Source organism: Furipterus horrens, unplaced genomic scaffold, assembly GCF_987537825.1.
Source record: "Furipterus horrens unplaced genomic scaffold, mFurHor1.1.pri manual_scaffold_2, whole genome shotgun sequence".
Lineage (NCBI taxonomy): Eukaryota > Metazoa > Chordata > Mammalia > Chiroptera > Furipteridae > Furipterus > Furipterus horrens.
The window spans coordinates 45,059,717-45,086,520 of NW_028327172.1; the positions used below are offsets into that span (position 1 = coordinate 45,059,717).

Genomic DNA, 26,804 nt, shown 5'->3' on the forward strand with positions numbered 1-26,804 from the left:
AGGGGAAGATGCCTAAAGGAGCAAAGGTCAGGTGATCAACAATAAAATTAACAAAATGAACTGTAGAACAAGGGGACCAAGGGCGGCAAGCCATGCCCTGGGCAGGTGGGGAGCAGGTACTGCGACAAGCCGGTTGAGGCTGTGGGATCATTTATTTGGGCTGCGTCCAGTCAGACCGCAACACCAACCTGGGCCTGAACCCAACGTCCTCAGGAGGTGCAGGGGGTGTGGGAGAGGAGAAAGCGCAGGAAGATCTGCCACCCCCCCCCCCAAGCACTGCCCCATCTTGTCTCAGTCCCTGATGTGGTTCCATGCTCAGGTGAGCGAGGTGTCATCGTCGCTGCCCTCGCCACCAGGGCCACCCATACGCTCCTCCCGACTCTCCGCAACCGTGCTCTCATCGATGTTCTCCAGCGAGTCTGCATGCTGCACGGACAGCTCCGATAGCGCCAGGCTCGGCAGCGGGCTCTGCTCTGGGTGCAGCCATGGCTTGAAGTGCGGCTGATGCTTCTGCTTCCACTCAGGGTACTTGACGCATGCTTTGTACATCTTCTTCATGGCCTGTGGACCCGCAGCACTGCTGAGTCAGGGGTGCAGAGGCGCAGGACTAGGTCCGAGCCATATCCCCTCCCCCTGCCACTCAGTGCCCAGTGCCCCCAGCCACTCAGCCCCCAGCTCCCAGCATCCTCAGTTCTTGCCCCAGTTTCATAACTCCGCCCTCATCCCTAACTCCCAGTCTCCATCCCTGACTGTACCCCTTCTGCCCCAAACCCTCTCCACCGGCCTCCATATCCCCAAAGTCCGAAGGCCACTCACCTTGGGAGCCAAGAACTGAGAAGATTTATTCACCACCCACTTGGGTAAGGAGCCTATGAGAGCAGAAAAGGGTAGTTAAGAGAGAGGGAAGCAGCAGCCTCAGGGACCTAGCCCCTGCCTCCAGCCTGGAGTTTCCAGGGAGGCTGTCACTCTCTTCTCCATAGGGGTCGGGGGTGAGGTAAGTCCTATAAGACTTCATCATCCTCACTCCCTCTTTCCACCTCAGACCAAGGCCCTCAGGCTCAACTGTGTCCCCACTGCCCTCCTGCTGAGCCCCAGAGGACCTCAGGGAAGAAAACCCTAGGGTCCTAGGTGACCACAGGCTACACATGGGTTGAAATCCTGACCCATCAAGCTCCTGCCTGCTGCCTTCCCTCCACTCACACTAACATCCCTTGTCATACCCAACCCCTCTATGATGAATGTTCCTGATGTTTAGCCACTCCTCTGCCTGTCCTTCCATGTCCCTGCCCCAAGAAGCCTAGCTGCTACACAGGCCTCATGGCTGAGCAATGCAGCCTGGCCTGACTTGGAATTCACAGTCCAGCTCTCCACCCTGTCTCATTCCCAAGTGTCCACTCTGCCTCTGACGCCCAACACACTCACTCAGTAAGGTTCTGGGGAGCCCAGGGCCTTGGCCACTGGGCACTCAGTGGGGTTCAGGGCTTATCCATCCTCCAGTAATTCATCCATTCATTCACTCCACATTCACTCAGTGATACCCACCCTGGACCAGCCCTGGGGACCCCGAAGGAACTATCTATATGGGGGCCCAACCGTGTGCCAATTACTCTGCTAGAGGGGAACAGGCCCACAGAACAGAGAGCCAGTGAGTCCTCTAGGTATCAGGGATAGAGTAGGTGACATCTGAAACGGCCCTGGAGGGATTAGTAAGGGAGGACAGGTGTTTCTAGACTGAAGGATAGGGCTGCCTAGATAGGGAGGTGGGAATGTGTAAACAGGGTGAGGATGAACCAGTAAACCTGGGCAGGGGGCTTAGACTCTCTACTCTGAGGGCAATGGAAAGTCACAGAAAAATTTTAAGCAGAAGTGAGTGATGAGGAAACAAGTGTTTTGGAAAAATTCCTCTGGTAGCTGTATAGACAGACAAGGTAGATGAGTATAGAGAGAAATGCCAGACTCAGAAGCTATTTAGGAAATAGAATAAATAAGAATTAGTGACTAGGTTTGGGAGCTGAGAAGAGGGAGCCTCACACCACCCCAGGTTCTTGGCATAGATGACTGGAGGGAGACTTAGGAGAAGGGGCAAGTTAGGAGAGGAAATGGTGAGTGAGTCTCAGATCCTAGAAGACATCCTGAGGGACATGTCTAGGAGGTCAGTGGCCACAGGGATCTGGAGATCAGCAGAGAGCCATGTGGTCACCTGGCCACAGAAGCCTTGGGAGTGACTGAGCCTTCCCAAGGGAAAGAGAACTGAGGCCTGGAAGATCCAGGCCTCCAGGTTGGGCAGAGGATTGGAACCAGCAAGACAGCAGCCAGTGAGCAGGGAGCAAGTCAGAGTACAGGGGTGTGGGCACCCAGGAAGAGAGCTCTAAGCTTCGTCGTGAGACAGCAACTCCATTTTGGGCCTTGCTTTTCAAACCACAGTAAAGTCTCAAACCGTGGTTCAAATGATGTTGTGGATGAATATGCCCCAAAATACAAAACAGAGGTCCTTCTGGTCCCGAGTAGATCAAGTCCCATGCCCTGGGGTACAGGGGAGGATCTGATAGTAGTCTGCCAGGGACAGGCCCTCACCTTTGGGGTCCACCTGGGCCAGGTAGGTGATGACGCAGCTCTTGGGCCCCGTGCTCTGGATGAGGTAGCCCGTCTGGATGGACACAGCTCGGACCAAGTCTTTTCGAGGTGGGTATTTCTGGGGATGGAAGGCACAGGGAGGTAAGACTCAGAGTGAGGGCAAAGGAGGTGTCTTTGTGAGTACACACACATACACACAGTTAGTTCACACCCCCTGGCATCCACTCCAGGAAGGTCTGTTGCTGGGGTGAGGAGAAAAGGAGGAGTCAGACTAGGCCATTCTTACTGCTCTTAAGCTTTCCCTGTTGCCCTGAAGTCCCATAAAACTACAAGACCTCAGACTGGGGTCAGTGTTTATGAGCACACAGATGAGCACACACACACTTGTGGACACGTACATGCACATGCACACACACATACTCTCTCATCCTTGCTCAGGCCAGCTGTACCTGCCTGTCTTGCCTGTCATGGAGACCAAGGCAGCCCAGCCTCAAGGAAGGCCAGGGAACCCTGCCCTTACCTCTTGCTTCCCCCTTTCCCAACCAGACCATGCCAGAGTCCAACCAATGGAATTCATTCCATCCCACCCACTTGCCCGCAGTGATGGCCCACATTGTCTTCTCCTCAACCACATGAGAGTCCCAGCAGGGAGACAGGAGCCATTATTCTCACTATATAAGAAGGAAACAAGCCCTAGCTAGGTAGCTCAGTTGGTTAGAGCATTGTCCTGATATGCCAGGGTTGCGAGTTTGATTCCCAGTCAGGGCATATACAAGAATCAGCCAATGAATGCATAAATAAGCAGAACCAAAGATAAATGTTTCTCTCTTTCCCTCTCCCACCCTCCCTCAATCATTCTCTAAAAATCAAATAAAATTAAAAAATAAAAAGATTAAAAAAAAAAAAAAAAAAGAAGGAAACTGAGGGCCAGCAGAGTTCATGATTGGCCTGAAGTCACAGGGAAGTCATGGTAGCAATGAGGTTCCTCTCCCTGAGATAGGCCTGCTTGCCCAGCCCTATGTGTCTGTCACCTTCCTCTGCCCCCCCAAGCAGGAAAGGCAGGTCAACTCACTGGATGTTTTACTGAGTAGTTCATAATGATGTAATCAGCGCCCATGGGGAGCCAGGAGCGAAGGGTGATGACATCACGGTTCTTCAGCGGCTTTGGACACCTCCCTGTGGAGGGCAAGTGACAGTTCAGCTGGCCCGCCGGCCTGCCTGCCCTGCCTGTGAAGGAGGGCATGGCAGAGGCCAGCGACACAGGGACAACTAGTTAACTGCCAGCTCCCCCAAACCGAACAGGTACCCCCTTCATCAGACCACATTCCCAGAACTAGAACGCGGAAAGACAGAGCAGAACCCTCTCCCCTTCTCTCTCCAGCTGTCCCTGTTCTCACAACCTCACATAGCCCTTACCTTGCTGGCCCGGCCTGTTTGTATGTGAGTGTATGAGACAACAACAGTATTATTGTGATGTGTGTACTGACTGTGGGTTGTATACATGTGTAAAAATGTATTTGTGTGGACTGTGTACACATGAAACATGGGAGTGCATGTGTTTATGAGTGTGTGTGTGTGCGCCCGCGTGCGCCCGACTGTCTGGGAGTGGGCAGAGATGTCAGGGAGGGCAGCCCTACATCTCAGCACTCAGGTCTCTGAGCAGCCTGGCCTTGGGAGCAAATACAAGGAGGGAAGATGGGAGTAGGAGGCTTGGCTGGAGGCCTGGTGGAGGCCTACGGGAGGCTGGGGTAGTGTGCTTGGGCCTGCTCACAAGAATAATAGCCCACGTCGGCATTGACTGTCAAGCGAGCGATGTCAAAAGTCTCAATGACGTTGCTGTCCCACTTCTTTCGGTATTCAATGTCGTGTAGGACATCATAGAGTGTCTCGGCTGGCACATCGCGGCACTCCATCCGGCACTGCAAGATAGACACATGGATTGTCAGGATCACACAAAGCTCAAAGCCCCCTATTGTAACAATATAATCAATAAAATATACTTAAAAAAAAAAAAAAAAAAAAAAAAAGCCCTGCTGCCAGGGGACTGGAGGACACACAGGAAAAGAGGAGAGGAAAAGAAGAATATGAAGGAACAGTGACCTCTGAAGCCAACATGGGCTCACCACTTGCCATGGGTCCTGTCCAGCCCTCCCAGAAGCCACCTGTGCCAGGAGACAGCAGCCCCTGTATCCAGAGACTATCTCCTCCATCTTAGCCCCCACCAAATCTCCCCATTCATCCTAGTTTCCCCCTCCAGGAAGCCTTCCTGAATTACCCAGCCAGACCTTCTTGACTCCCATACACTAAGTGTCTATATCCGTGCCCTCTTGGACTCTTGAACTTCATGGTTGGAGGCTCACAGTTGATTCAGCACAGAGCCTAGTATGGATACATGTTAAATGAAATGAAAGCATGAATGAACAAACAAATGCCTAAATGAATGATTTTTTTCGCCATGGTACTTATCACCTGGCCATACTATTTGTCCTCCCTTTGTTTTTTAAAATCCAATAAACATCTTTGGATCTCTTATTATTTATTAGACTTGTCTTCAAAAAGCTTTCTATCTAGGGAAGAGAAGAGCCAAGGATATCTTTTAAAAAAATTTAACCCTACAACAACTCTGCCAGACAAGAAATCCAAGAAGGAAATTGAGGCTCAGAGACTTTTAAGTACAGTAACTTGCCGAAGGTCACCCAGCTGGTAAGTAGCAGAGGTATGAGATTTAATCCAGATCACATGTCTAGAAAGTAAAAGCAAGATGAAACTCAGTCTATAACCTTGTCCTGTCATTTCTTCACCCAAGAGTTCAAACCCCAGAATCAAGTTCCCCTCAGCAAGTGAACAAGTTTTCTTGCAGTTTAAAAAGGTCTCCCAGAACTGGGTGTTCAGATGACGCCAAGGGAAGCACACACATTGCTTTCTACTAAACAGGGATACAAGCAACCATAGAGGGGAGGGGGTCACACTGCCCTCCCCCTAGTATCAGGTTAGGCCTTGGCACCACTAACCATATGAGAGGCCACAGGTAGGACAGATCACTACCTACTGGGTGTTCTAGGCAGCATTGAACTCATCAAGCCCTAGATACACTTCACTTTACAGAAAATACAGAGGACAGAGGAACCAGCTAAGTGTTACCATGCAATAATGAAAAAATTTTAAATAAAAAGTTCCCCCAGTGGGAGCACACCCACATCTTTCTTCTCTCTCAGGCATATATCTTTACTTTTCTCTCCTAAACTCTAAGAGTCCCCATGAGACTTGCAACCAGGGAAGCAGCGGGCAGTGGCAATTCATCCCATGCTTACCCCCTGAACCTGTTTCCAAGGCCCCTTTTCTCTGACTTCCCAGTAAGCTAATAGCATCCCAGCCTTGGCTCACTCCTGTCACTGTGACTTATTTCTCAGTGAGCTAACAGCAGACCCACCTTGGCTCCCTTCTTTCCTCTAATGTTTCTAGAGAATCAAAGCACAGCACTGCCTAGGTTCTCTCCTGTTGATTCTTCTATCCTAAGTCCTTCCTTTGTTTCACTGTCCCTGCTTTAATAAACATACTCTCAAAAAAAAGTTCCCTCAGAGGTACTAAGATGTGCATTCACCACATGCCAGGCACTATCCTAAGTGCTTTATACACATTATGGCATTTTATTCTTACAGCAACACTCTGAGGTATTAGCAGCCAAATAAGGACAGACTTAAGAATTAAGAAAACCAAAGTTTAAGGACAGACTTCAGAGAGCAAAGACTGAACAAGTAACTCTCCCTGTTTGCTTTCCTGCTCCATGAGGGGATAGGACTAATTCTAATCATTTAACAACCCCCACTTCTAGCCCTGTGCGGAGCACAGAAGAGCCAGAGGTGAATCTGGGGCCTGACCTCAACAGGCTTCCAGTTGAAAGAGAAGATCTACTTGAAAATGAGGAGGTTCTCTAAAGTGACCAGTGGGGGCACAGAGAAAGTCAACTTTGTGAGGTGGGTGAGAAGTCAGGCTTCATGGAGAAGCTCAGTCAGGAAGGTAGGTGTCTGCCAAGTGACCTTGGCAGAAAGTACAGCCAGGAAAGAGGCAGATGAGAGTGTGGCCTGTAGGAGGCTGAATGAGTTCCATTTGCTCCAGTTCCCATACTCAAAAGGTCCTGGTTCCAGATCTTCTTGGACAAATATGTGATTCTGAGACTGGGTCAGAGTAAGTATAAGATGAGCCTGGAACATCTTATTGTGCAAAAAAGTAAGGACCTACCCACAGAATGCTAGGGACCTTGCCCAGAAGATACAGAAGCCAGCATGATGAGCTTCCACTGGTTTAGTTGACCAACTCATCAGTGTTTGCGTGAAGCTTTCCTAATGTTAGCATTAAAAGCCCACATTCTGGGAAACCCCTCCGACCTGGGCAAACTAGGACAACTGGCCACCACCTATCATGGGATAAGGGTGGGGACAATTCATGTATTAAAACAAATAATGGCCGTGGCTGGTATGGCTCCATGGATTGAGTGCTGGGCTGTGAACTGAAAGGTTGCCAGTTCGACTCCTTGCCGGGCACATGCCTGGATTGCAGGCCAGCTCCCCCGTTGGGGGTGTCTCACATATCAATGTTTCCCTCCCTCACTTTCTCCCTCCCTTCACCTCTCTCTAAAAATAAATATTTTTTAAATAAAAAATAAAATAATGATAGTAACAAATTGTATTCCACTGAATAAAATAGGAAACCAAAGTATATACAGGTATGAATAAATAAATGAATTGAATGTTTAATAAGGGTATTTACATAGTTTCAAGATACCCTCCCAACAAATACTTATTATAAGGGGAAAATGAGTAACTTCTTAGTAGAGAAGCCTGGCAGACCTCACCTTAATTAAGTGAACAAAGTGAACATCATTAGTAATGGGACAATAATAGGACACAATGAAAAGAACACAGATGCTACTTACATGGTACTTCTGCTAAAGATGTATAATCTAAATGTAATCATAAGGGAAATCAGACAAACTCAAAATGAGGAACTTTCACAAAACAACTGGCCTTTGAGTGTCAGGGTCATGAAAGTCAAGGAGACTCAAGAACTACATCAGATTGACGGAGACTAATAAAACATGAGTGAGCGAATGAGTGAGGGAGTGAACAACGTGACGGGAGGGATGTGATGGTAAGAAGGGTGTGGGAGGAGATGGCAGAGGCCAGACCTGGCATCATCGGGAGCATCCAGACAACTAACTGTCTATTCAGCAGCCACGTGGCTGTCCGGGTGCTGCACCAGACATTCAACACACACTCACTCTTCACTCCAGATTTATGAGCTGGTGTCATGCCTGTGCTACAAAGTAGAAAAAACTGAGGCGCAGGAGAGTAAGCAACCGGCCCAACTCAGGCAGCCATAAAGCAGCCTAGCAGGCATTCAAAACAAAACCAGATCTTCCTGTACTCCTAACCACCAAGGAGCACTCAAGTGTGGCTTCTGAGGAAGCCAGAACTTCTCTAAACCAAGTGGGGAAGCTGGTTTGGCTTTGCAAGTTCTCAGATGTGTCATGCTGGACAGGGAGTGTATGGCGGGGCCATGACAACAGGATGATGCTCTATGGGAATGCCTCTTCCCTCAGGCCAGCCTCAGAGCCCCAGAGCCCGGCTGCACCCACCACTGAGTGCACAATGAGAGGGGCCCACAGTATCCAGATTTTGCCCATTCTCAATTGGGCCTTCTGGATCAGGGTCATTGTGGCTTCAGGACTAAAGGCCTCCCTCTGAGACAGCAGGCAGTGGGCAGAGCATGCAGAGCCCAAGACAGACTGGGCACCTATTGAGTGTAAACTCTGCATAACATTTTATCTTCAAGATACAGATGGAAACTTCAAAGGTTTCCTAACTTGTAGTAGACTCTCAGAGAGGAGGGTCCTGTTGGGAGGAGGGCACTGGAAAGGTAAGAACCCTGGCTATGGTGGGCCTCCAGGTGAGGAAACTGAGGTCTGGGTAGTGGTTCATGGGCCCCCACAGCCCACAGCGACTGGCCTGGCACCTAGCCCAGTTCCTTCCACAGCCCCAGGGGGACCAGTGCGGCCGGGTAAATTACATCTAGCTTTGTTCTTGCCTGCAGGGCCAGCTGCCACATCAGCAAAGACAAGGTGTAATTCTAAGAGGCTTTGGGATGCATGAGATGGAATAAGGGAGAGGTATTGGAGAGTACCTGGTGGGCGGGCCTGTGACTGCAACCCACATCCACTGGGCCCTGGGCAAGTCAGTCACTTCAGGTGACTACCTGAGAGCTCCCCCTGGAACCCAGAACTGAAGGAGAGGAGCCACTCTGGGCTGCAAAGCCCTTAAAGCCTGGTTACAGCAGGGAGAGTGACAAGCAGCCGTTTCACAGTTGAGAAAACTAAGGCCCAGGGTACATGCAGACTGGGACCCTTGTACTCCATTCTCTCCAGACCTCATGAGGGGGAGAACTGGTATTGCCCAGAACCCCTGGACCCAACACCATCCCCCAGCACCCTGAGTCCCTGATCCCACAGAGCCATGAACAGAAAGAACTGGACAAACCCGGAAGGCCATGGGGGCAGACTCCTGCAGACTTTGGGTCTGGCAATTCCAGGTTCCAATCATCTCCTTGGACACAAGATTTAACTCTCCTGGGTCTCCTTTTCCTCATACGAAAAATGGGGATACTAACCGTACCTATGGAGTGGAGATGTTGTGATTACATTAAATGAGATAATGTATGTAATATGCCTGGCACATAGCAAATACTGAAAAAACAGTAGCTGTTATTACTCCAGCGGGCCTCCTCAAGCAGCCATTCACCCTTCCACAGGCCAGGACTAGGTCACACATGTCTCCCTTTATTTTGTGCCCTATGCACCTCTCTTGCCTCACCCTGGCCCTGCCCTTCCATCCAACCATTCACCACTTTCTGAAGTCTGCTGTGGTCCAGGCCTGCAACTAGGCAGCATGAACCCAGAGGTGGACAGACCTGGGCCCTGCTCCAAAGGAGCCCCGTCAAGTGGGTGGTAAGAGACAGGGACACAAAACCCCTGTAGAGAATGAGCAGTGTTGGGGCACGGTGAGTGGAGGTACAGGAACGGTAGGAGCAGAGGGTGATGGAGTCTAAAAGGAGAAGGAGCTAAACTGCCACAAGGGCAGACAGGGCATTTCAGGCAGAAAGATGGGTGGGTTCAAAGACCTGGAGGCTTCACCAAATACATACAGAGCAGGGCCCAGTGTCAAGCTGTGTCTCACTCTCCCCCTCTCCTCTCTCCCACCCCTTGCCTGTGCTTCTCTGGGAGGCTTCCTAGTGCTCCGTCTTAGAGGAGGAATCTCCGGGCGAGGAGGGAAGTAGTGGGGGCAGAGGCAGCAGTATCTCTCAGGACCCAGGGAGATAGCTGATCTGAGACATGGGAAGTCCAGTCAGGTCACCACCAAGGGGCTGTGGTATGGCCTTGAGGGCCAAAGGGCAGTGCAGCAACAAGCAAACTGAGACAGACAGGTAACTCAAGTCTGGCCCTCACCCCAAGACATCACACAGCAGGTCTCCAATAGCCTTGCCCATGGGCTATGTGGAGCACATCAAATATCCCAAGTCCCAGGGGCCCAGGAGATGATCTCTTCCACCACTGCACTTCAGGTTACCACTGGGGAAACTGAGGCCCAGAGAAGGGTAATGGCCCATCTGGGTTCAATCTCTCAGGCTGTGCTGACTTCTCACCCTGTTTCATGTTAGCAGTTTTGTAAAAGGAATAATGGTCAGGCAAATCACTCCTTCCCAACAGAATCATATTCAAATTGGAGGAAGTACTCCTAGGCACTAAGTATCCAATCAATCATAGCCCCAGACAATAGCCACAACCTCAATAACTATTACTATGCACTCAACTCACTAATTTATTATCCCATGAAGGAGAAAGCAGCACCTGGACCATGGACCCCCACAGGGGCTGAAATTTAGGTCAAACCACCTCCGCCAATTGTCAAGGACACCAAATTGCATCCTGTGCAGAAATCACCTCTTACCTTCTCAACACCTACAATGGGTATCATCATTTCCACTTTATAGATGTAGAAAGTGAGGCCTAGAGTGTTATAATGATTGACCAAGGCCACATGGCTAAACAGTGGTAAAGCAGAGAACCAGAGCCTGAGTGTGCCTGACCCCAAAGTGCCAGGACATTCTGCTGCTTTCATCAAGCAGCAGGACTGGCCCAGCTGAAACAAACAGGCTGGCAACTGGAGACTGAGTTAATTGATGGTTATTATGCAGCACTCCTGAATTCAAAGGGCTTGCTCACACCAGGGAGGCGCAGCTCAGAGGCTCTTCCTCTGAACAAGGTCATTAACTCAATCCTCAGAGTTCACTGAACTCAAAAGGCAGGGCCACGCTTTCCTAACACCCAGCCCTGGAGCTCTGAACCTGGAAGCCCCCTCTGAGAACCTTCCGGCCATGGCATTGCCCCATCAGGCCCAGCCGGCCTCACAGGCTTACAGTTTACTCAGCAGTTCCAGGGGCTGTCTGGGTCAGACAGGCCTCTGCCCTGGCCACGTCCTACCTGTGTGGCCTTGGCTTGGGCAAAGTACAGTAGTCCCTCTCTATATTGCGGTTCACTTATTGCAGCCTCACTGTATTACAGGATTTTTAAAAATATATTTAATTACTTATCGTGGATTTTTCGCTATATCGCGGGATTTTGTGGTACTGTATACGTATGTTGTTAAAGTTACGTAGGTTTAAGAGTGTAGAATATGTTCAAGAACATAAGTAGTGTTTATAAAAGTGTGGAAAAGGTTGATAAAGGAGTGGGAAAGGTTAATAAGGGACTAGGAATGGTTTATAAGTGTGTGGGAAGGGTTTATAAAGCCTTAAAATATATATAAATACTAAAATAAATGTAAGGTTCCTACTTCACGGATTTTCACGTATCGCGGGGGTATCTAGAACGTAATACCCACGATAAGTGAGGGAATACTGTACTGTATCTTCATCTGTCAAACAGGGATAATCCTCCCCACCAGAGAAAAGCTGTCAGGATTAAATGACACTTGTACATAAAGCCTCAGAAGCTGCCCTTCCTCCAGCCCCAGCAGCTTTCCCTGACTTCTCAGGCACTGCCCAGGGGGGACCACATTCCTTATGGTCCCCAAAGGGCAACCAAGATATACAGGGACAAGGAACAACATCTAAAACAACAAAAACACCCTCTCTCTGTCCACAGGATAGATGGACGGCGGGGGGAGGAGGGCCCTGCACAAATCCCCTGACACACACCAGCCTCACAGCCACAGCCCGACACTGCCCTCCTCACATCCAACCAGGGCTAAGAGATGCTAAGAGCGACTCCAGGGACCCCTCTTCCCTGCCTGTTCCAGGTTCTCCTCCCAGGGCTGGCTCACTGCCTGCTTCCTGGCCTCAGGGCCCTCCACTCTGCCCCTCCCAAAGCCCACAGGGCCAGCACTGAGAGTCCCAGCCCCTTCTGGGTTTCTGGGGCCCCTAGAAGGGAAACCCCCTAAGACCTTCCTCCATGCCCTCTGAAATCTCCACAGCAGTACAAGGCACTCACAGAAGGGGTCAAGGGAAGCAGAGAGGGGGTGGGGGGTGTAGGAGGAGCGTGGTCTGATTGGTCCTCCCAGGACCTTCCTTCCTGGCTCCTTTCCTATTTTGTCTTTGAACTTTAGCATGGCTGACCCCTGTCCAGGCAGCCTGCCCTATCCCTAAATTATGCAGGTTGGCCTGGGGCCTACCCCTCCAGCCCCCAGTGCCCTCTCCATCAGCACGCACTGCAATGCAGTGATGCGCCCTCAGTGCTGTGGCCCTTTGTTCCCCTTGGCTTCCCCTGGGACTGGCACAGCTTAGTAAAGACCTGTTGCCTGAACACCAGACTGGACAGGTGAGCCAACAAAGAGGCTGTGCCTATGGGAGCTTCTCTTGACTTTTAGAGTGCTGGGGCCGTGGAATTCAGAGAGAAGAGTCATCGTGACTCTTAGATTCTTGTAAAAATCCCTATGGCACTTGAGGCTGATTACTCCTTCTGCCATCATTCTCATAAAATGGAGTGTAGGGCTAAGGCATGTCTGAGACAGATTCAGGGGAGATCCCAGGACTTTGCTGTAAGATCTTTAATAATTCCGATAAAGAAAAGTAAATCAAAATTGTACCGAGGTACCAATTTATGCTTAGTAAATTAGCAAAAAAATATAAAATACCCACTGCTTGTGAGGATGTGGTAAAACTGGTATAGTGAGTGACAGCAAACATGGGTTTCACTATTCTGAAAAGTAATTTGACAAGTATTTTTAATATCAAAAAAATGTATCTTTCAACTTAGCTCCTAGGACCAGAAATTTATACTCAGGAAAACAAAATAAGGGAAAAGTTCTGTTAACAATATTCATGAACATATTATTGTACTTGTAATTAGCAAAATACCTCATATACTGGGGAACAACCGTGACCACCACCAACAGCAGGGCCTGGTTAAGAATAACACATCAGCCCTGGCTGGGGTGGCTCAGTGGATTGAGCACCGGCCTCCGAACCAAAGGGTTGCCAGTTCTATTCCCAGTAAGGGCACAAGCCTGGGTTGCAGGCCAAGTCCCCAGTTGGGGGCGCAAGAGAGGCAGCCACACATTGATGTTTCTCTCCCTCTTTTTCTCCCTCCCTTCCCCTCTCTCTAAAAATAAATAAAATCTTTTTTTAAAAAAAGAAAAAAAGACACATCACCTTGCTAATTGCTGCCAGCTATATGGAGGTCTGTGGGTTCCCCCAGGGGCAGGGGTAGGGGCAGGGGCTGAGCTGACTCTGAACCCTCAAAACCCAGGATAGGCCTGGCAAAGAGCAGCTGCCAGAATGTTCGTGAATTAATAATCCCTTAGCAATATGAGAGACTTCCACAGATGCAATGTTAAATGAAAACAGAAAGATATAAACTTCTACCTGTGCCATAATCTAAACCAGCAATTTTCAAGCTTTTTCATCTCATGGCACTCATAAACTAATTACTAAAATTCTGCAGCACACCGAAAAATATATACTTTTTGCTGATCTTACCAAAAAAAGGTATAATTTTGATTCATTCATACCAGACAGCTATTGTTATACTGACTGTTGTCATTTTTTTATTTGACAATCTAAGGGAATAGAGATCAGTGCCCCGACTAAATAGTCAGGAATTGCATGTTTTAAAAATTCTCATGGCACACTGGTTGAAAATCGCTGGTCTAAACTATGTATAAATTATTTACATCTTTGAATGAGAGCTGGAAGGAACCAAAAAAAGGTTTATGCAGGAATTGAGGTTCTGGGTGATTTACTTTTCATTTTTGGATTCTTGTTACTGTTGATACAATGTAGTTTATACAAGATATAGAAACTATATATATATATATTTTTTTTTCTAAATTTAGAATGTTGTTCAGATAGCCTGGCTGGGCGGGTCAGTTGGTTGAGCATGGTCCCATTCGCCAAAACGTTGTGGGTTTGATTTCTGGTCAGGGCACATGCCTAGGTTGCCAGTTTGATCCCAATTCAGGGCGTAATGAGAGGCAATTACTTGATGTTTCTCTCACATCAATGTCTCTCTCTCTCTCCATCTCCTTCCCTTCCTCTCTCTCTCTCTCTCTAGATCAATAAGCTTGTCCTCGGGTGAGGATAAAAATAAAAATAAAAATGAATGTCCAGAATCCCAAGTTCCCTGTTTCCTGAACATGGAGGCCAGCACTCAGCTAGGGTGGGGCCTGAGGCTGCCCATGCTGATGCTCAGATACCTTGGAAATGTGCTACGTTGTGTGGCCGTGCTGGAAGTGGAGTCAGAAGGGGCTCAGGGCCCTCTGCCCTCATGCTGGGGCACAGGCTTGACAACCCTGGGCAGTCAGGGCAAGGACAAGGGAAGCTGGGGATGAAGGTAGAGGGAGGGGCACCGAAGTGGAGTCCTAAGGGATGAACAGAAAGTAGATGGCATGCAGATGCAAGAAGGGGGAAGAGGCTGCTGGCAGAGGTGCTGGCATGAGCCTGGGGACTGGAACGGCCTAGATGGGCTGCAGGAAGGAGAGGGCTCACACAGTTCCATGAGGTAACCTGAGTGATTAAGGATCGAGGTGGAGGAAAAGGAGCTGTCCCTTGGGTATCTCAAACTGTTCCTCCTGTCATCCATTCAGCAAATGTGAATGGTATGCCAGCTCTGTGCCACCCTCTGTGCTAGGGGCTTTGCAAATTTACTTAATCCTTTCCTCTCAATTACCTAGGAGGGAAGATTATGCCCATTTATAAATGGTGGCTCAGGAAGGTGAGGTGGAGGAACTAACCTGGAACTCACTGTGACCCTAAGTCCATCCCCAAAGCTGTTCCCCAAGAACCAGGCTCTGTTCTGTGGAGGACCCAAGGGATCCCAGGTGGGCCAGCACCTGGCCAGGGGAGGACTATCCCTGGGGGTTCCACACTAGGAGCTGTGGCTATTGGGTCTGGGGCTGCCTGCAGTGAGGGCAGCTGGAAGGACACAAAGAGGACATGTGGTGCTGTGGGCCCAATGCAGGGTCTCCTTCCCCTATCTCCAGGCTCAGTATTCCCACCTGCAAAATGACCAGATGAGTCCTGTGGCCCTCTCTTCTGAAGAAAAGGAGGTCTGAAATCAGATACCTCCTGCCCTGGCCTGTGTGGCTCAGCTGGTTAAAGCATCGTCCTGTAAGCAAAAGGTCGCCAGTTCGATTCCCAGTCAGGGCACATGTTTGGGTTGCGGGTTCAATCCTCCGTTGGGGCACATGCAAGAGGCAACCGATTGATGTTTCTCTCACATCAGTGTTTCTCTCTCTCTATCTCCCTTCTCCTCTCTCTCTCAAATGAGAATAAAATAAATCTTTAAAAAAATAAAATTAAATTAAATACCCCTAACCCTAACCCATCTTCTCCCCCAAAGTGGGGCCCATCTGAGACTCTATTGGGGAGTGGAGGTGCTGCTATGCCGCCCCTAGACAAAGCTTCCTGACTCTGCTTCTGAATCTGCTCCGGCAGACCAAGCTGGGCCCTCTGCTGCTCTCCATCCAGGACTATATGACTCATGGCTGCTCTGCCTCCTTCCTCCTCCTTCCCCCCAGTCTCCAGCAGCCTACCTGGACCCCCATCCCCCAAGCTCACGAGCAGCAGGCCCCAGCTCTGCAGCAGTGAGGAACATCCTGCTGACATCTCAGAAGCTGACGCTCTGGAGCTCCTGCCTCTCTGCTCCAGCCTTGGGAGAGGTGGGCAGGCCAGGCAGAGGAGGAGGAGTTGAGGAGGAGAAGCAGAGAGTGGGTGGGCCTGGAAGATAAGGGAGGGGGTGGCAGGAGACCAGTGAGACAAGACAGGGCAGGCCTGACACACACACATCAAGACAAGGACAAACTGGATAAATGTCCCCCTGGGCTTCAGGGGCTGCCAGTGGCCTAATGCCTGCAAACCTCTCTAATAAACTCCAGATTGCATCTTCAACAGCCTCCTGGGGATGACCCCTGGACAGCCCACAGGCCTGTCCTACGCACCATGTCCACCACTGTTGTAATATCTACCCCATTGCCTGCTCCCCTCTGCTCCCTTCCTGTGCCTGGGACCCAGGGAAGGTTCTGCACTCATCCCTTGCTGCCATCCTTGGGACTCCACTCAGCCAGGACCTTCCCCACAGTTGCTCTTCAATCCCAATCAGGCCTCACCATCCTTGCTTGGAGTACTTACTACAGCCACATCCTCATCTCCTGGCTCCCGGGACAATCTGTCCCCTGCAGCCAGGGAGCTTCTGAAACCCAGAGCTAATGATAGCACTGACCAGCATGAAAGACTCTGCTGCCTCTCTCCGCCCTCAGCAAATCCTAACTCCAAAGCATCCTCCTCACTCTGGCTCTGTCTCCCTTCCTTCCTTACCCTCAGCCCACGCCTCTGCCCCTGAGAGTCTAGCTCCCAGAGGGACTCACAAAGGCCTTCTCTGCTTGCTGCCTGACTCCTGCTGGCCTTCCATCCCCTTCCCCCAGATACTTGCTGCCCCTGGCCTCCCTCAGCCTGAGCTCTCCTAGAAGGCTGTCACATCAGTCTTCCACTAGGACTTGAGAGCACGGCCCGGGTCTGATCCATCTCTGATCCCCAGCAGCACCATAGCAGCCAACAGAGTTATGTGGGAGGCATGAGAAAAAGTTTGTTGAATGAATAAACAACTGGGATGGAAAAAATGAAGGAAAAGGGATAAGCAGTGACAGAGGCAGAGGCAGAGGCAGCAACCATCAGAGACTGGAATAGGAAACACACCCTAAGGGGAGGCTCTGAGATGCAGAAACAGGCCCAGAGGCCAGGCTAGATGGAGGCAAGGAGGGAAAACCTCACAGAGTCAGAGCTGAACACAGCAGGGGGGCAGGAGCCGCCAGGAGACAGCTGAGGAGACATAACTGGATCAGAGACAACTCTGTGGCAGTGAGGGGGTATGACTCACACACAGAGTAGCACTAGACACAGAAACACACACAATTTCACTCTCACAGGCACACCACAACTTGAGAGGCACAATGGTATGTGTTCAATACGGACACAGTCACCCACAATCCAGCTCCACACAGAACAGCCACATATAGAAGGCCAGACAACCCCCAACCTAGTATCCTGTCCTCATAGCACACAACCACCACCTGGTATCTTATTTACTTGTTTGCTTGTTTTTATTTTGCTTATCTCCCCCTCAAGATGTAAACCCATGACAGCAAGGCCTAATCTGTCTGGTTTGCCACTAAGTTCCTGGATATAATACTTGGCATATAGTATGTGCTCAATAAATGTGTCTTGAATGACTGAATGTTGGAGACACAAAAAGGAACACCATCCCCTCTGGTTGTCAGGCCTCTTCCTTAAGAGTCATCACCCCCTGGTCCAGTATCAGGTTCCAGACAATGTGAAAGGGTCGAAAGATGGGGGCGGGTCTGGAGATGGTAGAGGGGATCTCAGGGAACCAGGGGAAGATGCAGGATGTGCCATGAAAGAATGAAGTCAAATGGCCTGGGCACTGCCTAGGCACTCACTCCCCCACTCCCTCTGTGTGTGAGGGGGATGTAGGGGTGTACATGTGCAAGCACTGTTCTGCTCCAGGACATAAAGATTCCAGAGACCTCAGAGGAAGCAAGTACCTGCCTCCAGGGAGCCTAGGCTGAGAGGCAGGGAGGCAACAGTTAGGCCCCAGAGAACTGCTCCAGCTGCCCTGTGCCACGTGCCACCTGCTCCAGGCTCTCTTTAGTGACAGGTGAGAGGAGACTGCATTTGGTGTGGGCCCCACCACTAAATTCTGGGCCTACTACTTTCTTCCATTGCCTGTGTTTCTGAAGCTCCAGGGGCTCCAGAGTATTAAGGCCAGTCCAAGCACGCCAGAGGAGATAAAGGGAGGCACCTCAGCCTGACACCTGGTCTGAGCAGCTTTCCTCCCACCTGCTGCTGGAGTATGCTCATCTGCCCAGATCAGGGGTCATGGTTAGAGCAGGGTGTCTATCCCTGTCTATGTCAGGGGCAACCTCGTGCGCAGGCTTCCAGGAACAGGCTAGAGTGGCCCAGGGAGGTCCCAGATCCCCAAGCATGCCAGGTGTGCAGGGTCATGACGCCTCAACCCTGGCTCCAGGTGGCCCAGCCAGGCGAGGGGACTCAGGGGAAGAAATAAGACCCATCTGTCTCTTGGACTCCCTCCTTTCTCTTATCTCCTGAAACTTTAAAGACTTTCAACTGGAAACTGAGCTGAAGCTCGTTAAAATTTAAAAGCCAGAGCCTGGGGAGCTGGACATGAAGGGCACAGAGCCAATCTGTTGGTTGGGGGCTCTTCTAGCCCCAGGGGACACTGATGAGAGGCACCCACCCCACTCCCTGCCCTACTGCCATTCACAAGGTTCCTTGTCCTCAGGGCAGGCACCATGGGGGCTGTACATCTCAACCTGAATAACACTCCACAATTTGCACACTGCAAAGGGTTATCCTGTAACCAGCATGTCCCACCCATTGTCCCTCCTCCCTCTCTCTGGATGCAATCCTTTGCTCCATTCCCCACAGGACCTCCTTTAGCACAGACCTCAGCACTTCTGGCCAGACAATACAGCCTCCTGCTACCACCTGTATTATCTAAAACCCTCCCCTGGCACCCTAAAGCATCCAGGATCCAAGTCCTAGGGACCTTAGTCTAGCTCTCTCACCACCTCCAGCCCCGAATTCCAAGTCCCACACCAAACACCTACAGTTCTCCTAATGCAGTGCCCCATTTCCTGCCTCCTTTGCATAGCTGTTCTGCATGGACAGCTCCCAGTGCTATCAGACTTGTATGCCTTACTCTCCATCCAATTCCAAAAGGATCACCTGCGCATTCTTCCTCTGTGAAGCCTTCCTGGACTCCCAAGTCTGGTTCAGAGCCCCACTCCTGGTCTCCTCAGCTCCTGTGAGAAGTGTCTGCCTCAGCACCCAACTGGAAGCTCCTTGAATACAGGGCTCAAGTCTGATTCTCCTCTCTGCCCCCAGCCTTGAGCACAGGGCCAGGCACAGAGGCTATCATTGAACTGAATGTCCACTAAATTTGTGAGTGAATGAATGAAAATGCCTAAGATAGGCACAGCAGCACTACCATCCACATTTGATAGGTGAGGAAGCTAAAGCCCAAGCAGGCTCAGCAACCTGCCTATGGCCATGTGGCCAGCACTTTGGGCCCTGTATTCTCTCGCCTATATATAGCCTGAGACCAACCCAGGCACCTCCTCCAGGAAGCCTTCCCTAAACTTTCCAGCCACTTCTGAACTTTCCCTTACCTGAGCTCCCCAACCTGAAGGTTAGCAAGGCCTTACCTATCTGTCCTTATTCTGTGTCCAGAAACCCCTACCATGGCCTAAGGCCAGGAACGCCTCTACAAACCACCTGCCTAGCAACTACCGGTAGCAATGAGAAAACTAAGCCCCAGAGGAGACAGAAGCCCACCCTGTACCTGAACTCACCAGATTAACTCCCATCCCTGCCACCACAATTAAGAAAACTAACTCTAAATAAAATGTGAAGTGAACTCAAAGGTCACACAGCAAGCACTGGGCTCTTGCCCAGTTGGGTCCCCTCCAGGGTTCCCTTCCACAATGACACAGCACAGGAAGACCCAAGTCAGCAGAGAGAGGTAAATTATGAGCCATGGGGTCCTAGAGACAGAAAGGCCCAAGGGAGCAGAGATATCTCAGCCTTAGAGGTCTCAGCCTTGAACCCAAGGACCAGGGTTCTGATCCTGCTTCAGCCACTTTCTGTTTGGCTCTGCCCAAGTAAATTCCTGTTCTGAGTCTCAGTTTCTACATCTATTCGATGAGCTTAGTAAAACCCAAGCCACAGGAGAGTTGTGAAGACACAGGGGAAAGACAAAACACCTGGCCCTGCCCCTGTCCTCACCTTCCCCACAACCTTCTGAGTCCCAGACCTTTAACAGTGAAAAGGGCCCTTGGAGATCCCCGAGATCATCCCTTGATCCCTCGTTTCAAAAGCAGAGAGAATAAGGTGCCGAGAGCGGACAGGCCTGAGCACTGGCTTGAGAGCCTAGGCAAGGGCAGGGAGCAGGTAGCTAGTGAGACAGGGCAGTGAGGGGCTCCTGGAGCTTTCTCTGAAGGGGAAGGGAGGAGCCACAGGACAGGAAGTCAGAGAAGACAGGTCCCCACTGCCCAGCTTCCTGTGGCAACAGGAACCTCAGGTTCTCAGCCACACTTCCCCAAGAGATCTCCTATCCCTACTCTAGCCACCAAGCCCCTCAAGGCTGCTTCCCAGCAGGCCCACTCCTGCCTTGTGGTCTGCCTGTGAACATCTGCTCCTTGAGTAGACAGGGGTCATCTGGAGTGGCCAATCCCCTCTCCAGCAGGGTCTGAAAACTTCTGAGGACAAGGGCCAGGTCTCTCCCTCTGCCTCTCTCTCACAGGGCTAGCCAAGCACCAGGCTAGGCACACAGCAGCACTGCAGAAGCTAAGCACAGGAGCAGCCGGGGCAGGGCTGGGGGACCGTGTCATCTCCGCTTTCTGTCCCCCATTCCTCATTCCATTCCCATGGGCCCCAGCACAAACACTGAGTTCAGAGGCTCTTGGGGCCAAGAGAGCCCCATGACACAGATAAACAGTTCAGAGCGGGGCAGGGATGAGCCCACTGCCACACACACAGAAGAGGACACCACAGCCAGGAAGATGCCAGCCTCCTGCCCAGCTGGCCCTGCTTGAATGGCTGACAGACCCTCTGGGTTCCCATTCCTCACAGCACTACCGGAGTCTCAGGGAAGTCTGGCCTGGACACTGAAAGACCTGAGTTCAGGTTCCAAGCTGCCCTCTGCCTTGGACCAGGATGCATGTTCAACCTCTGCCTCTGGGACAGGGCCTGACTTCTCAGGAGGTGGTGTCTGCCTCCTCTCCAGTGCCCAGAGCACAGCACAGGCCAGGCCGGGCTGGAGGCCAGGAGGGAGGCAAAGGGCTTCCAGCACCCCCTTTCCGTTGTCTTGGCACCGAATGCTGGGCCTAGTGCCACAGTGGTTTCCAGAGACCTCTGGATATAGAGGTGGGAGAAGATAAGTCTGGGGGAAGGGAGATAAGATGGAGAAAATCAATCAGGCAGAGAGACGGGCAGATCTGAATCCACTCCCCCACCCTGTGATCACAACCCCAGGGCATGCTCAAGGGGCAGCTGGCTTCCCCAACTCAGAGGGCAGGCCTAGAAGGCTGGGGCAGGAGGGGGGAGTGGGTAGAAGATCAACAAACACCTGTGATTGAGTTCCCACCTCCAAGAGTGACCCAATCATTTCTGGGACTTTGGCTTCAGACCTGCTGTGTGACCTTGGCAGGCCACACTCCTTTCTGTGCCTCAGCTTTCTCATTTATCAAAGGAGAATGGGATGATGAGAACACCGTGTCCTTCAAAGACTTACTAATAGGGTCAAACACTATGATGTTGACTAAGATGTGAGCCAAAGCAGAGAGGGGAAGAGGCTCTGGAGCCAGGCTGGCCTAGGTTCTACTCCACTGCCCTGCGACCTTAGGTAAATGTCCTCACAGTTCTCAGCCTCAGTTTGTCTGTAGCAGGGAAACAAACCTACCACTGCCCAAGACTAGCCTGGGGGTAAATTAGAATGGAGACAAATGCTTGGCTCAAAGCCAGGGCTCTTAGAAATGGTATTCCTGAAATTTTGGGTGGTGGGCAGCTCGAGACCTCTGCCCATCTCCCATAGCTCCACCTGACTGTGCTGAGGGGATCAGGGGTGGAGTACAGATGCCTGTAACCAAGGCCCCAGCCTCCTCCCTGGGCCACACTCCTGCTCAACCTACAGTCCCAACCCTCACTCCACTGGGGGGAGCAGACCTGAGGGCAGCAATTGGGAGAAAAATAAGACAGAGGGCTGAGAGGCTGGATATCTGGGTTCCAAGCCCAGCTTTGCTGGGACTTGACTGTGTGACCGTGGGTTGGCCGCTGTCACTCTCTGGGCCTCAGCGTCCTCACTTGCATTCCACTGAGGGGGGGGGGTATGAAACAGGGGATTGCTAAGGACCCTTTGGCACCTCCAGTCTCTGCTCAGTCTCAGAGGGAAGAACAGTCAGAGTCCTGGCTGCCAGGAGGATGTATCCCCTAAGCACAAGCCCACAACACCCCAGTTTTTCCAAGTCCCCTCCACTCCGAAGGAAGGCTGTCAGACAAGCCTGATCTGTTGTAGCAGTCTGGCCCCCAGACCCACAACTCCAGTCCTGAATTGCGCAGGTTTATTCATTAACCAAGCCAGATGGAGGAGGAAGCTCCACCCTATTGACACAGGGTAGGAGTACTAGACTTAGTTCAGATCTTCCCCTCCCCTCCCTTCTGGAGAGCCAGCTCCATGGGGAACTACACTTCCCCACCCCACTATGCAGCTATCCTTAAGACTTTCCCAGGTCACAGTCAGGAAAACAACCTTGTTCTCACAAAATTCTTGTTCGCCTTTCATTCAATTGTTCAATTTGCTTCTCCCTTCCTTCCTTCCTTCCTTCATTCAACCAACATCCTTGCTCTGTTGGGTGCAGGAGGCACAGACTGGGATAGGGCCTATCCCTTGTCTCTGAGCACCAAGCACCAAGCTGGGACATACCAGCTACCCTCCCCTTCCCTGCACCTCAGGCTCAGACACAGGTCAGGCCCCCGGGGAAGGTCCCTAGCCCACGGTCCTCGGCCCTGGGCAGAGATCCCCAGAGTGCGAGGCAGATTGCAGAGAGAGAGTCATAGAAGGGAGAAGGAAAGGCAGAAAGGATGAGCCAGAGGGCCACATGTGGACAGATGGACAAAGCTGTATATGACTAAGACAAAGGGAATCAGAAAGGCACATGGTCAGAGATGGAAGGTCAGACATCTCCGGGTGTGAGACCAAGATGCCTGAGCTAAGTCTGGGAGCAGGGCTCAGGCAGAAGGTGCTGGAGTGCGGGGAGGGCAGGAGGTCTTCTGAGTCCAGTGCCCTGACCCACCACCCCTTGCAATAGGAATACACACCTTCACAGTTCAGAAGGGCAGCAGAAAGGAAAAGGTAAGGGAAAGGGAAGGATGGGAAAGGGCACAGCCCAGTGCCAGGAGCCCACTGAAGAGAAACCTACCCCCCTCCAAATGTGGCACTCACACAAGGCCAGATGTGCTAGGAGCAGTTACTGATGACTCTAGACCAGAGTCTTCAGCAGCTTCTGCCTTATCTAGGCCCCCAAGAGAGGTGGGCTCAAGGGGTTCCACACCCTAAGCCTGCCCTGATGAGGCAAAGAGAGAAAAAGCATGGAGCTATGAGGAACTGGGTTGATGGCTGTGAAAGGGCTGATGTGCCCTGCCTCTTCTTGCCTCCCTTCTCCCCCAGCCCACCACAGCCTGGCCCTGAGTAAAGCAAGGAAGTCCAGGCTCTGCCTTCAGGATCTGCCAGCCACAATCCTGAGTCCCTAGAGGAGACTCAGGGAGCAGACAGGAAGGGAAGGGGGAAGAGCAGGGCACCAGGCAGGAAGGAATCAGGTCCCTGGCACCCAAGTGTGCAGAATGTGGAGAGAGAGACCCAGCTCAGACTAAGAGAACCAGGAATTAGGGAGAGTCTGGCTCAGTCTCCCACTTTGAATGACTCAAATCAGGTACCAGAAGGCCAGCAGGGGGAGAAGGGTCCCTGGGGGAGTCAACTAGATGGACATGGCAGCAGTCTACCTCCCTGGATGAGGCAGGGGCATGCAGAAGCCTGACTCACACCCTCTCTCCAGGCCTCAGTTGGCCCATCTATATGATGGGGGCTTGTAGAACAAACTGTCCCTGCTGCTGGTTTCTGGCAAGAAACTCTTTCTGAAATGCACAGCCAGGTGTCTGCGGCTCCGAGGGAGGACCAGAGGCAGGAGGCTGCACGTGTACCTTGATCTTGTGCAGGGTCCGATCCATCTCCACCGCCTGCACCCACACAGACACACCGGCCTTGCAGTAGGTCAGATTCCAGCCCGCCTCGGCCTCACACTCTGACCGGAAGCTGCGGAAGTCCTGGTCGTCGGGCACCTGAACGCTGTCGCGGCCCAGGACTGGCCGAGGCCCTTGGGGCTCTGTTGAGGCCGCTGACTTCTCCATGGAGAAACCCAGGGCCCTGGTCCTAGTCCGGCTCTCCTGGGTCCTCCGCGGAGGTTCCAACTACGTCGACGCGGCTGCAGATGCTGACGCCACCTTCCTGGGACCTGCAAGACCGGTTTGGGGACCGGAGTCAGTGCGCTGGGGGCACGGGTGGGGCTGTCCGGGGTCCTGGGCGGGTGGAGACTTTGAGATAAGCAGGGGCTGGCCCCTGGTGAGGGCGAACGGGCAAAGAGCAGTCACGGGGGCATCCCCAAGGAGCGACCCCAGACCTCCCTGGGGCTGGAGTGGGGGCTGCGTGTCGGGTATGGGGGGCTGCGAGAGCCCGTCGGGTCCCAGGGGAGGCCAGGACAAAGGTGATGGACGGTCCGGCAGTGTCCGCGCAGTGCTGGCTGGACCCGCTCAACTCACTTGGGCAGCGGCGCCGGCGCGGGAAGCGCGCGGGGCGGGGTGCCGGCAGGGTGGACGCTCACGGGGCGGGCAGCTCACCTGTGCCGGCTGCTCCGCCGGGGCCCGGGTGCGAGCACCGCCGCCTCTGTGCTGTCGCTGCCCGGGCGACCGGGGCCGCGCAGGGGCTCTGCAGGGAGGAGCAGTGCGTCCAGCCGCTCGGCCCGCCCCGCGCCCCCCTACCCGCCCCGCGCGCCCCCTCCCTCCCTCCCTCCGGGCTAGGCTCGGGGGCTCGGGGGCACCGCTCGCCTGGGCTCGGTATTTTCCAGGCTGCAGAGGTATAGCGGACGGAGCTCGGAGCCCCGCCCCGCCCCGCCCCGCAGGGTCCTAGCGCCCTCTCCGCCCTCCGGGAGGGGACCTGGCCTGTCAGGGGCCTGTCCTCAGGCAGGGTTTGGGGACAGGGCGCGGAAGGGCCGAGATAGAGTGGGCTCTGAGAGGAGGGGCGAGGAGGTGCTAGAATAGAGATTCTGGGAGGTAATTGCGAACGCCTTCTCTCCACTCCCTCCATACTAACAGGTGCACAACTCGGCAAACAACCTATTTAGACACAGGCACGCTGACACCAGAACACAGAGACACTCCCTAACGACACCCCAGAGACCCAAAGATGGGCACATTCTCCACCATGTATTAGAGCAGCTCAGAGATGCTCAGAGATGCCCACAGCTTGCATCCCTGACCAACCACTAGCCCCAAGGTTCACAGGCTGGCCAGACTTGGGCAAAATCTCCACTCCCAGCTGGGAGCTTTAACAAGGCACTCCTCCAGCCTGAGACTCTGGTCCTTGTCCACCACCACCCCTCCCAAACACCCATGTGCTTGTCCACACACCTCCCATGGACTAGATTATGCTTTCAAAAGCATCTGGCTCCAGAGCACTGGGGCTCTCTGTCCCTTGCTAGGCAGAGCTGGCCATGCTCCACAGCCATGAGGAGATATGTCCACCAGCACTACAGCCACCCCTTCCAGCCTGAGAGGCTGCCACCTGCCCTCTGGGTCCTAGTGCCAGCTCTGCCTCCAACTGCTCTCTGTGAACTGAAGCCAATACTTCAACTTCTCGGGGGCCTGGCCAGTGTGGCAGAGGGCTCAAGGCTGAACACTCACTGACCCCAGAGACTGGCCCTTGACCACAAAGTGGGAGGGAGGGCCTGTGGTGAGTTCCCACAGTGCCCACTATTTGCCCAGTGTCACACAGTGGGTATATCAGCATCCTGGTCCTTAGTTTCCCATCTGTAAAATGAGGGAATCAGAATGTATAACCTCCTAGCCTCACCATCCTAGAGCTCTGGGACAGAACAGCTTCTCCTAAAGCCGCTAGAGAAAGAGGAGGAGTTATCACAGTGAATTCTATGGGTTCCCAAATACAGGTGTTTCTTTCTGAAGTGCTTAGGGCTTTGAGATGTTTTAAAAGTGGTGTGGTGAGCAGAGACATGATGACAAGCTACTCCAAGATCATTCTGCAAAGTAAATCCTGTAAAATGAGTTGCAGGTCCCCACTGAGACCTTAGATCTGCAGTATGGGTGGCATAATCAGACAATCACCCCTCCCCTCCTAAACCACAGTCTTTAAGTGCCTAGGAGTGGGTGGCAGGTGGGCTGGCTCTGGGCTCAGGAGGCCAGGGCTCTGGCTCTCACTGTGTACCTCTTCTGCCTTCACCCAACTCTAGGCAGGTCACTGCCCCTCCCCTGGCCTCAGTGGTTTTGTCTGACAGCTTCACACTCAGGCTTGTGGGAGACACAAACAGATGTAAGCAGAACCTGCTTTGTGAATTGTAGCCTTTGGGATCTGCCATGAGGAAAAGAGAGGGGAGCACTGGCCTGGTGGTTCCTGCCTTCTTAGGGCCCCAGTAACACACATTTCAGCTGTCAACAGACACCAAAGCAGTAAACCCCTCATGCCTATCACCCAGTCCAGGGTAAAAGAGAAAAGGCTGGGGTGACAGCAAGAGGTAGCCATGAGGGCAGACTGACAGAAGGATTTCCCCACCCCCAGAGAGCTGCCAGTCTAAGGCAGACACTTCAGGAAATACAGATGGCAGAAACTAAACCATCACTCAAGTCCTCACATAGATTAACCAAGAATGAATCTTTTTGGTCTTGGGTCAGAAACAGTGGGTGATGTGGTACCCCTGGGCTTAGATGGCCATGCCCTGGGCTCAACCCTGGGTCCTAGGTTCAGGCCATGCTAACTGGCCAGTGGGTAGACAGAGGGGGATCACTCCCCATCCTACTCATCATTA

At 52.2% G+C, this 26,804-nt stretch overlaps 1 protein-coding gene across 1 annotated transcript; it reads right to left on the bottom strand.

Moving 5' to 3' along the window:
* Nucleotides 1–267: 267 nt before the first annotated feature.
* On the bottom strand, nucleotides 268–24,575 carry STARD10 (StAR related lipid transfer domain containing 10). Its single transcript, XM_090265133.1, has 7 exons — nucleotides 24,529–24,575; nucleotides 23,914–24,224; nucleotides 4,346–4,493; nucleotides 3,647–3,750; nucleotides 2,575–2,692; nucleotides 817–869; nucleotides 268–561 (listed from the first exon to the last, which is right to left on the bottom strand). Exons 2-7 carry the CDS (start codon nucleotides 24,118–24,120, stop codon nucleotides 316–318), a joined length of 876 nt encoding a protein of 291 aa, XP_090121259.1. The 5' UTR covers nucleotides 24,121–24,224; nucleotides 24,529–24,575; the 3' UTR covers nucleotides 268–315.
* Between the last annotated feature and the right edge of the window lie 2,229 nt (nucleotides 24,576–26,804).